The sequence below is a fragment of the Octopus bimaculoides genome, chromosome 30 (assembly GCF_046866305.1).
Source record: "Octopus bimaculoides isolate indiv1 chromosome 30, ASM4686630v1, whole genome shotgun sequence".
Taxonomy (NCBI): domain Eukaryota; kingdom Metazoa; phylum Mollusca; class Cephalopoda; order Octopoda; family Octopodidae; genus Octopus; species Octopus bimaculoides.
This window is the reverse complement of record NC_142957.1, coordinates 1347877-1363198: the sequence shown is the minus strand read 5'-3', so window position 1 is coordinate 1363198 and position 15322 is coordinate 1347877. Positions and strand designations below refer to the sequence as shown.

Sequence of the window (15322 nt, the reverse complement as noted above, 5' to 3'; positions counted from 1 at the left end):
CATATATAGATGCAAAGAATGGCCACCCTGACTAACACGGAGTCATCAATGCACTCCCAGCTGTGATCCTCTCCCCGCCTTTTCTACCTCTACTACACTGGTTACTGTTCATGAGAACCTCTCTCACATATTCTTCCACTCTTCATCCACCAGACCCCACACCACCCCATCCTTTCTTTCCAGAACATTACCTCCCCCCACCACCACTGAGTCAATCCCTCTTCTTGACTTGGCTTTGTGAGTGACAATTTACAGGGGATGCGATGGGGGATGTCCAAATCTGTTACAAGCTTACTGATGCCCAGTGAGTCTGATTCAAGAAAAACAGGTACAACCATGGCGTCTACATGGAAAGATAGGCTGGTGAGGGGTGGCTGTAGCAATGCTTGTTTTTCCTCCTTTTTAGGTATTGTCTAAGGAGACCATTGCCCAGAGGACAGTGAGATGTCAATCTTCTCAGTCAGTGGCAAGAACAGACTAAAGGTGGTGATCAAAGTGGTTGGTGCTGAGGGATTTCTTCAGGGAGTCCTTTTTTGCTGCTCCTCTATTATGGGGAGTAGAGGAGAGTTTGCCATGCAGTGTGATCATCACAAGTCAATGATCTTCCATCCTGGTCCTGCCTCAACAGCAGATGAAAAGCTTGTGGAGTTTAGAGTGAGTGCTGAACTACCAGGCCTTCCATGTTTCAGGTGGGATTCCATCCACTCCTATTCCCTTCAGCTTCTCTATTGCTTTGGCTGCCTCTGTGAGGGAGGGAATTTCCCTCCAGCTCTGCCTTCAAAGGCTGCTGTGGGATATAAAAACACTGTTCTGTCTTAGACTGAACAGTTGGCACTAAAGAGGGTTTGAAAGTGCTCTGACCACCAATTCAAGACAAAGGCCTTCTCTGTGAAAAGCGTCTTTCTTTCAGTCTGCACCTTACAATGGACTCTGGATGTAGTGTGCATTGGACCAGACAAAGCTTTTTAGGGTTTCATAGAATCCCTTGCAGCTGTCAATGTCTGCATTAAGCTGAGTTCTTTTGGTGAGGTTTATCCACCATTTATGTTGGATCTGCTTTGTTCCCAGAGCAAAGTCTTTGTGGAGAAGCTTAGTAGTTCTTCAGAGGTTTGCCGGACAGTTTTTTGCTTTTTCAGATGTTTCCAAAGCACTTCAGGAGAGGGGCCTGAGGAGCAACTGGGATCTTGGAGCTTTAACTCTAGGTTTGCCTGGAAGTTAGCTTTCACTTCAGATGACTGTAGGATGCTCACCTGGAGCTTCCTTCCTCGACCTCTACCTCTCTAGGCCTTAGGTTTGAGATGGAAGCTGAGCTTGTAGTGGACAAGATGATGATCTGAATAGCATTGTGCATTAGGCATCATTCAAGTGTGAAAGACATCACTCTGGTCTCTCTTATGTAATCTATGAGGTGCCAATGCTTGGAGCGAGGATGCATCCAGGGGCATTCAAACTGTCTTTCTACTCGAATTGGGTGTTGGTGATGGTTAATTGCCTCTCTGTGCAAAACTCCAACACAAGCTGCCTATTGTTGTTGCAATTCGCAATAGCATGCTTGTCAAGAACTCCTTTCCAGGTTTCTGAATCTTGGCCTACTCTTACATTGAAGTCACCAAAGATGATGACATTGTTGTTTGGAGGGGGATCTTGGAAGAGGCTGTGTAGGTCAATGTAGAACTTATCCTTTTCTGCAAAGTCTGCTTGGAGGGTTGGGGTATACCCAGCAAAGAGAGTGGGGTGCCATTTGTTTTGGATGGGAAGGTGTATAGAGATGATGCAATCAGAATGACCAGTTGGAAGGTTTTCTAAAGGGGAAATGGAGTTTCTGACCATGAAGCTGACACTGGAGAGACGTCTTTCAGCCTGTGGCTTGCTGGACCAGTAGAGAATGTAACCTGTGCCATGTTGTTGAAGAAGGCCTTCATCTGTGAAGCACACTCGAGAACAATATCAATGTTCAATCTGGAAGAATGCTGTTCTGGTCTGCTGCTGTCAGTCTTGTCTATCATGGTTCTGATGTTCCAGTGGAGGCTGTGTTTGTCTGTCAGAGACCTTGTTGTGTGTGTGCATGTATCCGTAATGGACTAAGAAAGATGTCATTGAAAAGGTTACAAATAATAATGAAAGAGCTTTGATAAATAAAACAAAACAAACGACTTATTGTGTATCCGAGTTAAACAAACAATTGATTAGTTATTTGGATATTTAACCAATTGACTAATAATAAAGGGGTGGAATTGAACCAGTGCATGTGTTAACAATATTGGCATAATAACCCTCCCTAGACACAACTGTATATCATCATCATCATCATCATCATCATCATCATTTAACGTCCGCTTTCTATGCTAGCATGGGTTGGGCGATTTGACTGACGACTGGTGAACCAGATGGCTACACCAGGCTCCAATCTGACTTGCCAGAGTTTCTACAGCTGGATGCCCTTCCTAACGCCAACCACTCCGAGAGTGTAGTGCGTGTTTTTACGTGCCACCGGCATGAAAGCCAGTCTGGTGGTACTGGCAATGGCCATGCTCAAAATGGTGTATTTTACGTGCCACCTGCATAGGAGCCAGTACAGCGGCACTGGCAACGATCTCACTCAAACGTCTTTTCACGTGCCAGGAAGGCGATGCTGGTAATGATCACACTCAAATGGTGCTATTTACGTGCCACTGGCACGGAGGCCAGACAGCTACTCTGGCAACAATCATGCTCAGACGGTGCTCTTAGCGCTCCACTGGGCACAGGTGCCATCACGATTTCGTTTCGCTTGCCTCAACAGGTCTTTGCAAGTGGAGTTTAGTGTCCAATGAAGGAATGTTACGCATAAGTGAGCTGGTTACATCCCTGGCAGAGGCCTTCGATTTTGGTCTCACTTGGCTTGCCTGGTCTTCTCACGCACAGCATATTTCCAAAGGCCTTGGTCAGAAATCATTGCTTGACTACCTCATCCCAGGTCTTCCTGGGCCTACCTCTTCTACAGGTTCCCTCAACTTCTAGGGTGTGGCACATTTTCACACAGCTATCGTCATCCATTCTCGCCACGACCATACCAGCGCAATCGTCTCTCTTGCACACCACAACTGATGCTTCTTAGGTTCAACTTTTCTCTCAAGGTACTTACACTCTATTGAGTATGCACACTGACATTACACATCCATCGGAGCATACTGGCTTCATTCCTTGCGAACTTACGCATGTCCTCAGCAGTCAAGGCCCATGTTTCACTGCCATGTAGCATGGCTGTATGCACAAATGCATCATACAGTCTGCCTTTTACTCTGAGTGAGAGCCCCTTTGTCGCCAGCAGAGGTAAGAGCTCTCTGAACTTTGCTCAGGCTATTCTTATTCTAGCAGCTACACTTTCAGCGCACCCATCCCCACTACTAACGTGGTCACCTAGATAGCAGAAGCTATCAACTACATCTAGTTTTTCTCCCTGGAATGTGGCAGAAGTTGTTTTCTGCACATTTTCAGTGTTTATTGCTCCTGAGCATCTGCCACATACAAAAACTAACTTCCTAGTTAACCTTCCTTTAATATTGCTACACCTCTTATGTGTCCATAGCTTACACTGGGTGCATCTTATAAAGTTTCTGCCTATGCCTTTTCTACAGATCGAGCAGGGCCATCTACCTGAAGGGGTTTGTGTTTTGTCTACCTTCTTACTTATTAGGACTTTGGTTTTAGCTAGGTTGACTCCAAGGCCCTTCAATTCTAGTTCTTGTTTCCACACCTGAAACCTCTCTAGTTCTGATAGTGACTCTGCAATTAGTGCAAGGTCATCAGCATAGAGGAGCTCCCAGGGGCGTCCTGCCTTTAATTCCACTGTTATCGCCTGGAGGACTATGATAAATAGGAGGGGGCTAAGGACTGAACCTTGGTGGACCCCTACCTCTACCCGGAATTCTTCACTGTACTCGTTGCCAACCCTCATCTTATTGACAGTGTCTTTGTACATGGCTCGCACAGCTCTCACTAACCATTCTTCTATCACTAGTTTCCTCGTGGACCACCAGATGAGGGATTGGGGGATCTTTTCGAAGGCTTTCTCCATGCCAACAAAAGCCAGGTACAGAGGTTTATTTTTGGCTAGGTATTTCTCCTGTAGCTGTCTTACTAGAAATATAGCATCAGTGGTGCTTTTCCCAGGCACGAATCCAAATTGCATCTCATCTAAGCTGACTCTCTCCCTAATTAGTTGGGCTATGACCCTCTCCGTGACTTTTATTACCTGATCTAACAACTTGATACCTCTGTAATTAATTGTATCTAAACGTCACCTTTACCTTTGTAGCAGTTGACTATGGTGCTGCTACACCAGTCATTGGGTATGACTCCTTCATGTATCACCTGTTTAACTATACAGGTGACTAGGCTATAGCTGACACTGCCAGATATTTTGAGCATCTCTGCAGTGATTCCCGGTGGGTAGGGGGCTTTCCCTGTCTTTATACTCTTAATTGCTTTATGTACCATGGTACTGTCAACTCGGATAGCTGGTCCCTCTGTTGGGTCAACATTCAGCAGACTCTGTTTCTCCCATTCATTCTCTTTATTGAGCAATTGTACCATCACTCATGCGAACACATTTCTCTCCCACGACATCATGATTCTCTCTCACGCACTGTCTTGCAACACAAAATACCTCAAGTCTTTGGTCCTCACGGCGCAGAACACTGGCAAATCTTTTCTTATCTGCTTCCCCTCTGGCTAAATAAACCTGTCGCCTAGCTTCCCTTCTGGCAATCTGATACAATTCCCTGCTACCTCCATTCTTCCATTCCTTCCAAGCCTGTTTCTTTTGTCTAATAGCCCTGTCAACAACATTGTTCCACCACTATGTTATTTTGGGTCGAGAGGGGACTTTGCACCATCAACATATCTGATCAGCAGCCCTCAGCAGGTTGTCCCGTAGAAACCTCCAGTTGTCTTCTACATCGTGTGAAGCTATATCCCCCTCTATTTCGTCAAAGGCTTTGAGTAATAAGTCTCTAAATCTCTGTCCGTTCACAGGACCTTTGAGCTTCCAGGCCCTTCTCCTCCAAGTTGGTCGTCTTCTGGGCAACCACTTAGCCCTGATCCTGAAGTCACCAATTACTAGTCTATGTTGTGGGGTACATTCTTTGCCTGGGAAGGTTTTGGCATTTATAAGCAGCCATCTTCCCCTTTTCCTGGCGAAGATGTAGCCAATTTGGCGAGTGTGTCTGCCAGAACGGTAGGTGACTGGGTGACTGGCAGGTTTCCTGAAGTTAGTATTGCAAAGCATAAGGTCATTTGCATCACAGAACTCCAGCAGCCTGGTTCCCTCCTCATTGCAGGAACTAAAACCAGAGCCTCCATGTAGGCCATGGAAGTCCCCTGAATGTTGTCCAACATGACCATTGAAGTCAACAGCCGCAAAGAGAAGGTCCCTGTCATTTGTTGATGAGGTAGTCTGCAAGAGGGTGTCATAAAATCGGTCTTTCTGCCCATCGGGTAGCCCAGGCTGAGGGACATAGGCCAAGATAATGGTTGCTAACCCATTTGTGAAGGGCTAATCTAATCTTAAGTATTCTATCGCATACTCTGACTACCTCGATTATCCTAACCACCCATTTCTCTTCAAGAAGTATACCCACACCCCCGACCCCGTCTGTGTTCCCTGCCCGGAAAATCTTGTACCTGTGTTCTTTGCCTGTAAGGAACCTAGCGGAACCTCCTCTCCACCTTACTTCTTGGAGGCAGCAGATATCGACACATCTCCGTTCAAGCATCTCAACAATCTTACTAGACCTACCTTTCAGTGTGCCAGCGTTGAGAGTGCCAACCCTGAGGGTGTGGGAGGTATGGGCACATGAGACCCTGGGGTGTGGTCAATGTCTCCGGTAGTCAATGCGGAAACTAAGGATAGATGAGTGGTTGGTGAGAGCTGTACAAACCATGTACAGGGATGCTGTCAGTAAGGTGAGTGTTGGCAATGAGTCTAGTGGAGAATTCAGGGTACAAGTAGGGGTCCACCGAGGATCAGTCCTTAGCCCTCTCTTGTTCATCATAGTCCTCCAGGTGATAGTAGAGGAATTCAAGACAGGCTGACCCTGGGAGCCCTTCTATGCTGATGACCTTGTTCTTATAGCTGAATCACTACCAGAACTAGAGGAGTTTCAGGTGTAAAACAAGGCCTAGAATCAAAGGGCCTTAGAATTAACCTAGCAGAAACGAGAGTCTTAGTAGGTAGGAAGGCAGACAAATCACAAATCCCTTTGGGTAGATGGCCCTGCTTGACCTGTAGAAGAGGCATAGGTAGAAACTCCATAAGATGTACCTGGTGTGATGCCTGTGCGCGAACAGCCATGCTACACGGCAGTGAAACATGGGCTGTGACTGCTGAGGACATGCGTAGGCTTGTAAGAAATGAAGCTAGTATGCTCTGCTGGATGTGTAATGTCAGTGTGCATGCATGACTGAGTGTAAGCATCCTGAGAGAAAAGTTGAACATAAGAAGCATCAGATGTGGTGTGCAAGAGAGACGACTGCGTTGGGATGGTCATGTAATGTGTATGGATGAAGACAGCTGTGTGAAGAAGTGTCACACTCTAATGGTGGAGGGAAGCTCTGGAAGAGGTAAACTTAGGAAGACATGGAATGAGGTGGTGAAGCATGATCTTCGAATGTTGGGGCTCACAAAGGCAATGACTTGTGACCGAGACCTTTGGAGATATGCCGTGCTTGAGAAGACTCATCAAATACTCACGTATAACTGTGAGGGTGAAGTTGAGCTGAACACTGCCAAAGCTGTTGGTTGCTTTACATGTGTACAATCCACTGTCTTCAATTTCAACATCCTTAATGCGGAGTCCCATCTCCTGGATTCGAAACCTCTCCCATGCAATGTTGATAGTGTGTCCATCTTTACTCCACTGCATGTAGGGTGGAGGTGTGGCAGTGATGGGGCAGTGGATTCTAAAGTTCTTTCCAATGTAGGCAATGAGACATTTATGAGAGACAGCAGTTTGGTTAATAAAGGGAGGACCTGCAAAGAGAGAGAGAGAGAGAGAGAGAGAGAGAGACAGTTGTTATGGTTACTGCGTAGCATCATCATAGTGAGGTGGCTGTTTAAGCCAAGGACGGGCCTCAGTGAGTGTGTTAGTCGGGTACTGGATTTGGTAGATGGAAACTGAAAGAAGCCCACTGTGTCTAACTAAATTTGTAGACTGGCACCCATGCCAACGTCCCTTTCATTGAACACTAAACTCGGCTTGCGAAGACCTGTTGGGGCAGGCGAAATCGTGAGGGCACCTGTACCAGTGGAGCACTAAGAGCACCGTCCAAGCGTGATCGTTGCCAGAGCACCAGCTGTCTGGCTTCCGTGCCGGTGGCACATAAATGGCCCCATTCGAGCGTGATCGCTACCAACGTCGCCTTCCTGGCACTTGTGCCAGTGGCACATGACAAGACATTCAAGCGAGACCGTTGCCAGTACCACTGGACTGGCTCCTGTGCAGGTGGCACGTAAAATACACCATTTCGAGCGTGGCTGTTGCCAGTACCACCTGACTGGCCTTTGTGCCGGTGACACATAAAAGCACCCACTACACTCTCGGAGTGGTTGGCGTTAGGAAGGGCATCCAGCTGTAGAAACTCTGCCAAATCAGATTGGAGCCTGATGTAGCCATCTGGTTCATCAGTCCTCAGTCAAATCGTCCAACCCATGCCAGCATGGAAAGCAGGCGTTAAACAATGATGATGATGATGATGAAGATGATATATATATGTATGTATGTATGTATGTATGCATATGTGTGTGTATGCATGTGAATGTGTTACTGTCTTTTTGCCTTGACATCCCATGATAATTGTGTCACTGTCTTGCAAGTGATGTCCCCTGTTTTCAATCTGCTTCAAGCATGGAAAAATGGGCGGTCTGTATGTATATATGGATGTATGTGCGTGTGTGTGTGTGTGTGTGTGTGTATGTATGTATATGTATGAGTGTGTGTATCAGGTCTGTACCTTCACATTGTTTTAATTAAATAAAATGACAAAGGGGAGGAGGAGGAGGAGGAGGAGGAGGAGGAGGAGGAGGAGGAGGAGGAGGAGATGTGATTGTTGTCATGACCTCTAGGGGTCACAATGGCCAGACTGGTGAGTGATTAATATGGCTAGCTGGAACTATGTGCAGAGAGATGTTGGGGTGGGGTGGGAGAAAACAAGAGAGGAGGGTGTTGGACGAGGGGGGAAGAGGATTACAGTTGTAGTAAAGAATGGGCCATACGTAGAAAGAGATGTGGTGGTGGTGGTGGGGGGAGGTGCTTGAGTTTTGTGAGTTCAATCTCAGGTTTTGAAATTCCCATTGTTCATGTGTTTGTTGAAATGGAGTTAACTGGACCAACACAACCACAACAGCAGCAATTTTTCATCTGATCCCCCCCATCCCCACCCCCACAGTTTTAGGTGTGTATTCAATTGTAACATTGTATCACACACACACACACAGTCATATTACACACAAACACACCCGTACACAAATGTACAAGTGCAAATCCACACACCGTGTTAGTGAAGTATACACACACAATGTGTGTACATATATGTACATATATATATGCATATACATACACGCACACATATATACACACAAATGTACACGTATATATACAAACACACTTACATAGATGTATATATTATACATACACATGTACATGAGTGTGTGTGTGTGTGTTTACTTCAGCCAATGTAGAGCATCAATTTACACACACACTCATATAATACATAATACACACACACACACATGTATAGACCACACACATTAAATAACACAAAGACACAAACTTACATTCAACTATACATATATACAAACCACATACACACACATGCACATGTGTGTGTATGTGTGTGTGTGTGTGTGTGTGTGTGTGTGTGTGTGTGTGTGTAAGATAAACTTACTTGGAAATGGATGTGTGGCATTCAATCAAATAATAATATAACTAATATCTAGATATATGCATATATACATATATATATGTACATACATGCATACATATATAAGTATATAGGTATACATATATGGGTACCGGGCATCGTAAAATGTAAAGAACATGAAATTCGAAAATAAAGTTGGGTATACAAAGAACGAGAGACACAAATGGAAAGCAAGACAAGTAACATAAAAAACGACCCTGCATCAGTTGTCAGTTGTGCTTCTACTCCTTATTTCGAGCAATGTATGACAAGATAAAACTTTGAAGGCAGTTGCTCCCGCGAACCAAAATAAAATTTGGAATTTGCGGAGGGTAACAAAAACAGGACATACAGCAAACCAACCGAAACAAAGACGAACAGGGAGGGCCGTTTGGCCAGGACGAGGTAAGGTAGCAAACGCTGGAAGAAGATTCTTTGATAAGAGAAAAGATAGGAGAGGAGGGAGATAAGAATGTGTCTGGACTGTGTGACAGACTGAAGGAAAAGATAGATGACCACGTGAGGAAAGGAAAGATGGATGAGGGTCACGTGTGAGCAACGAGAAAGAGTAAAGGTGGAAGAGGGAGGGACACAGATAGAAAATGGTGAAGAGGCGAAAATAGAATTAGAGAAAGGATGAGAGAGAAAACGAAAGAGATAGAAAGAGCCATGTCCTGTAGCTATATATGTGTACCTATATACATTTATATGTATGTACATATAATAAGTATGTATATATGCATATATCTATATATTATTTATATTATATATATATATATATATATATATATATATAAATGTACACAGATCAAATATAGATTAACTATTTGTTGTCCATTGCTAACAGAAACTCCGTCATCCATCACTCTGGTGTGTGGAGCTGTTATATTTCAGCAAGATGAGGTGAAATTATATGATTTTAATATGTAAAAGCTGCCAGTTTGGTCATTATTTAAGAACTCGTTATATTTCACAATGAAGAGTAAAGTAATCATGAATCAACAGTTGATGACAGTTATGGATTAGCTTTCAATTATTTGCCACTATTGCCTGCCCTGGCTTAGCATTGTGCTAACTCGATAGTCACTTGTTTGGACAGATCAACACATGTCTGTCCAAAATACACACAACAGACACAGAGGTAGATAGAACTACAGCCCCACTCACAGGACCACCACAGAGCTATATACATACAGCCACATACAGATATGTAGTTATGTTTGTGTATGAATGTATATAGTATATATATATAGAGAGAGAGGTGCAGGAGTGGCTGTGTGGTAAGTAGCTTGCTCACCAACCACATGGTTCTGGGTTCAGTCCCACTGCGTGGCACTTTGGGCAAGTGTATTCTACTATAGCCTTGGGCTGACCAAAGCCTTGTGAATGGCTTTGGTAGAGGGAAACTGAAAGAAGACCATCGTATTTATGTATATATATATATATATATATATATATATATATATGTATATGTGTGTGTGTTTGTGTGTCTGTGTTTGTCCCCCTAGCATTGCTTGTCAACCGATGCTGGTGTGTTTATGTCCCCGTAACTTAGCGGTTCGGCAAAAGAGACCGATAGAATAAGTACTAGGCTTACAAAGAATAAGTCCAGGGGTCGATTTGCTCGACTAAAGGCGATGCTCCAGCATGGCTGCAGTCAAATGACTGAATCAAATAAAAGAGTAAAAGAGTAAAGAGTAATATATATAGAAAAAAATTTTAATTAAGGTACTCAGAAACCTGGATGTTTGTACATTTACAGATTTTTATTAATGTCACATATTAAATGAAGCGCTTTTCACCTAGTCATGTAGGTTTTTCACACAAGCACTCTCTCTACCACTGGACAATGATACCAAAGAATACCAAGAATTTGTCACAGCAGGAACTGACCAACTGTAAACTGTAAACAGAATCTTCTTCTTCCCTCCCCTTCCCACTGACACACCTTTCAAATACACAGGCACACTCACACGCACACAGACACACACGCATACATACACACACACACATACACACACAAAAATGCACCCACACTCTCTTACTAGACAATGACACCAAAGATTCTCTATGGAAAGCAACTTCAAAACGATCACACCTGCTTTTGCCATTCCTTTAAAAAGCTAAAAATAAAATTATCATTGAAAAGAACTAACCAACTATGAACCCAATTTTCTTCTTTTCTCTTTCCCATCGACACACACATGCACACACACAGACACACACACCAACACAAAAAAAACACACACTCACACACACACACACACTCTCTCTCTCTCTCTCTCTCACTTTTCCTCACCCTCTCTTACTATCCTATATATCTCTCTCTCCACCCCTACACACTCAATAAAACTATATAAAGAGACCCTCCACAAAGTTTTCTCAAAACAATTTGAAAAACCTACACGACTAGGTGAAAAGCGCTTCATTTAATATGTGACATTAATAAAAATCTGTAAATGTACAAACATCCAGGTTTCTGAGTACCTTAATTAAAATTTTTTTCTATATAATTTCTGTACATCACCTCCAAACCTTCAAATATATTTATATATATACACACACACACACATATATGTAAATATGTATATCCGTTAAGAGCAAGTTCCATGGAATGGTACCAGATGTACCCTAGGTACTCCACATACCCAAGTAACAGCAACCACTCTCCTACTTTAAACAAACCACACCGTTTACAATAAAAGAAAAGGTAATCTCGTCATTACCACCACCTCTCCACTAGACACACACCCTTGCCATGACAACCATACTGCACCCCCCACCACCACTGCTGCTGCCACCGTGACCACCACTGTGAACTAAACCTTTCTCCAATTTACATTAAATCTTGTCAAAGTTTGTTATTTCCTTTCTGAAAAAGCTTTCTCATCCCCCCCTCTCTCTCCTACCCTCACCCCCCCTTTTTTTCTATTCACTGCCAAATACAACAACAACAACAAAAACACTTTGCTCTTTTGTCTTTTTTCTCTTTTGCAGCATTTTGGGAAAACATCCAAAGACGCTTCACAATAACACCACACACACACACACACACACACACACACACACACAGAGTTACATACAACCTCTCTTTATCTCTCTCTCACACACACACATTCACTCACAACGTCCACACACACCAACTAAACATTTGTATAATTATTGGCTGTGCCAGAAATAGCAGCCAAGCCAATGAAGGCCTCTTTAGACACTAAAGTCAAAGATATGAAAAAATTGTGATGTCCATGGTTGGAGTATCCTTCAGCGCAAGTCAGCTTCAGTATTGATGTTTTGGAGCTAAACAATATCTCACACACACACACACACACACACACACACATGCATGCATATGTACATGCACACACACAAACATTCACAGACAGACCAAAGAAGGTAGAAAGACTTCACAATCTAAAATTTTGTAAAGAGGAGGAAAAGAAAGAGGAGTAGGGAGGGAAGAGAGGGGAGGAGGACGTTTCTAGCATTTTCTGAAGAACATGAAGAAAATGGTAAAAAAAATTTTTACATTTCGTCAAGAAAATATTTGATTAGTGAGGGAGGATGGGTATATATAAGGGGTGGATGAGTATATATATATGATTCCACAATGTAACTTCGTGGATATCGTAGGCGATTTTTTCTTCCTCCATCTTTCCCTTCTTTGGACTTTCGTATGTTTCTGACGAAGAGCTCCGCTCAAAACATCAAATTCTCTTTCTTTCCTTTCCCAAGCGTCCAGTAACACAATCTCTATCACGTCCTCGCGCTGTCGTTTTTTGTTGTTGTTTTTTCATCGTTTTTCTGTTTTGAACTATATATATATATATATATATATATATATATATATATATATATATATATATATATATATATGTGTGTGTGTGTGTGTGTATGTATATGGAGTGGATGAGTATACATACACCCGACTCCTCTATGTAGTAGCATAGGGGTGGCTGGCTATTAACAGGGTGGAGGTTACATAAACACTGGCCTTAACTGAGAGTGAAAGTGGAAGAGCACATACGGAGTGGAGGTTATACTCTATCAACCTCTACTCAGAGTGAGGGTGTGTGGGCACATAGGGAGTGGAGGTTACATCTTCCCTACTCCCTCTCAACTTTGTCAGTTAAAAAAAAGAAGTAATATTATTCTAGATCTCACATTAATATTAGGTTGGCCACTCCGGGTGGTGGTGGTGGTGGTGGTCATGGTAGGGGTTGCGTTTTTGTTGTTGTTGGTGTTGTCAAACACTCATACAGTTTTACTCGAAAACATGTGACACATATATGAGTAGTACAAAGGAGTCATTCACCTGAAGTAGTAGGGGATCAACAACAAATGGTGGATGCTGGATGCACTGTTACAGTGCATACCCTGGTACAACTGCTGCTGCTGCTGCTACTACTACTACTACTACTACTACTACTACTACTCAAGGCAATCTCAATGATTGTCTTGATCTCAAGGACATCCATTATCGCAGTTGGTGGCATTAATGGAGATGGAAGCTACAGCTGGGGCAGATGAGATGAAAGAGGGATTAAGGCTCCTGGAATTCTGCGATGTAAATGAGCTTACCCTTATCAGCGTGAATTTGAGGAAACAGACCAACCACCTGACGTCCCCTCCATCCCACCTCCCACCAATCAGGGAACACAGGAACCAGATACAGCCGATGCTGACCAGGAATGACTGATGGATAATTAGTTTTGAAGACAGTGTTTCAGTGGCGCACAGTGTACTCACCATCTCTCACCACGACGACCACCACCAGCACCACAACATAGGAGGTGAGTTGAAGGGGAGAGTGTTTGGACACACAGACGTAATGCAATATGGAGGAGAGAGAGGTAGAGAGAGAGGGAGACAAAGAGAGAGACAGAGAGGTAGAGAGAGAGGCCAACTGAGAGTTTATATGAGACAACCTACTGTGTGGATGGAGGAGAATAGAGACCCAGAAGAAAGGTGGAATGGTGGAGGAATGGTACAGCTAGGAGTGTATAAGTCATAAGTGCCATTTTAATCCCGAGCAAGGCCGGGTATCTCTGCTAGTATATATATATATATATATATATACACACACACACACATATACACAGAGTAGTTTAAAGGCACACAAGCACACACACAAGCAGACAGAAGTACATACATACATATACACACATACATAAAAATAACACACACAAATGCAGAATACATACATACATGCAAACACACACATACATATATACATACACACACATACATACATATATACATATGCACACACACAGACATACATACACACATGCACACATACATACATACACACGCATGCGCAAAACCAAAAGAAAAGCTAAAACAGAATGCAACGTGAATAACGGAGAGAGTGAAGACTATTGAAAAGGTTGCAAGACGCAACGAAAATTTTAGGAAAATAAAAATAAGAAATAAGTGGAAACTTTAACAGTGAGTGTGTTAAATTTTAAGGCACGATAAGAAAATGACTCTCCCCAGACACAACAGTATATATATATATATATATATATATATATATATATATATATATATATATATATGTGCACATGCACACACACACACACACACTGGCATACACGTATGCACATGTCTGATTATAATGATAATAAAGTCGTGTGTTAATCCATTTTCTATTCAGTTTATCCCATTATTGCAGAATATGTAGGTATTGGGGGAAGTGAATGGAGAGACTTATCTAAGCCTTAAATCCCTTAATACCTCAGGTTATTTCACAGAGATGACAACATCTCTGATCTCTGTTCACTGTTTTATGGTTTATGGACAGCAGAAATATATTTGTTGTTGGTGACAAAACACTTTAGAGCAGTTAAGTGGGGACTTGAGGAGAATTAACAAATATTATTGCCAAGAATATAACACATTAATATCACTCATGTCAACTTTCTTTTAGATGGCTATGGGCAATGCCCTGCTCACATTGTGTAGAATGACAAAAGGAAGAGAGGAAGGAAGGTGACTTACCTTTGGCAAGGCACAGTGCCAAAAGGTGGCACCACTGTAGTATGTAAGGAATCCAGAATATCTTTTTCTGAAGATCCATTCTGGTCAATGTAGTAATCTGGATTAGAGAGATAAACATTTTAATCACAACTGTGAATATATGATTTTATTATAAAGATTTGTAAGAATCAAGGCACATCAACTTGTAGGATGCCAGTAAATGGCTAGGTTCAATAACACAGAGCACACTTTAAAATAAACAACATTGAGGACATCAAGTGTTGGTAGGATATGGGGGACATGCCAGTACCAGATCCATTTTAAACCATAGATCCAAGTGAGGGGTGGTTTCAAGGTGCAGTGTAGGTATAAAAGGTAAACACAGATAGAGTTTAAATTTTGC

At 42.8% G+C, this 15322-nt stretch overlaps 1 protein-coding gene across 1 annotated transcript in view; it reads right to left on the bottom strand.

Moving 5' to 3' along the window:
• The window catches only part of LOC149130111 (fibroblast growth factor receptor-like 1), a 31939-nt gene extending 16906 nt beyond the window's left edge, over positions 1-15033 (bottom strand). Inside the window, exons 1-2 of the mRNA XM_089346185.1 lie at positions 14941-15033; positions 6734-7012 (exon numbers count right to left, since the gene is read on the bottom strand). Coding sequence (XP_089202311.1) covers positions 6734-7012; positions 14941-15019 — 358 coding nt within the window. The 5' untranslated portion in view covers positions 15020-15033. The remainder of the gene's footprint in view (positions 1-6733; positions 7013-14940) is intronic.
• Between the last annotated feature and the right edge of the window lie 289 nt (positions 15034-15322).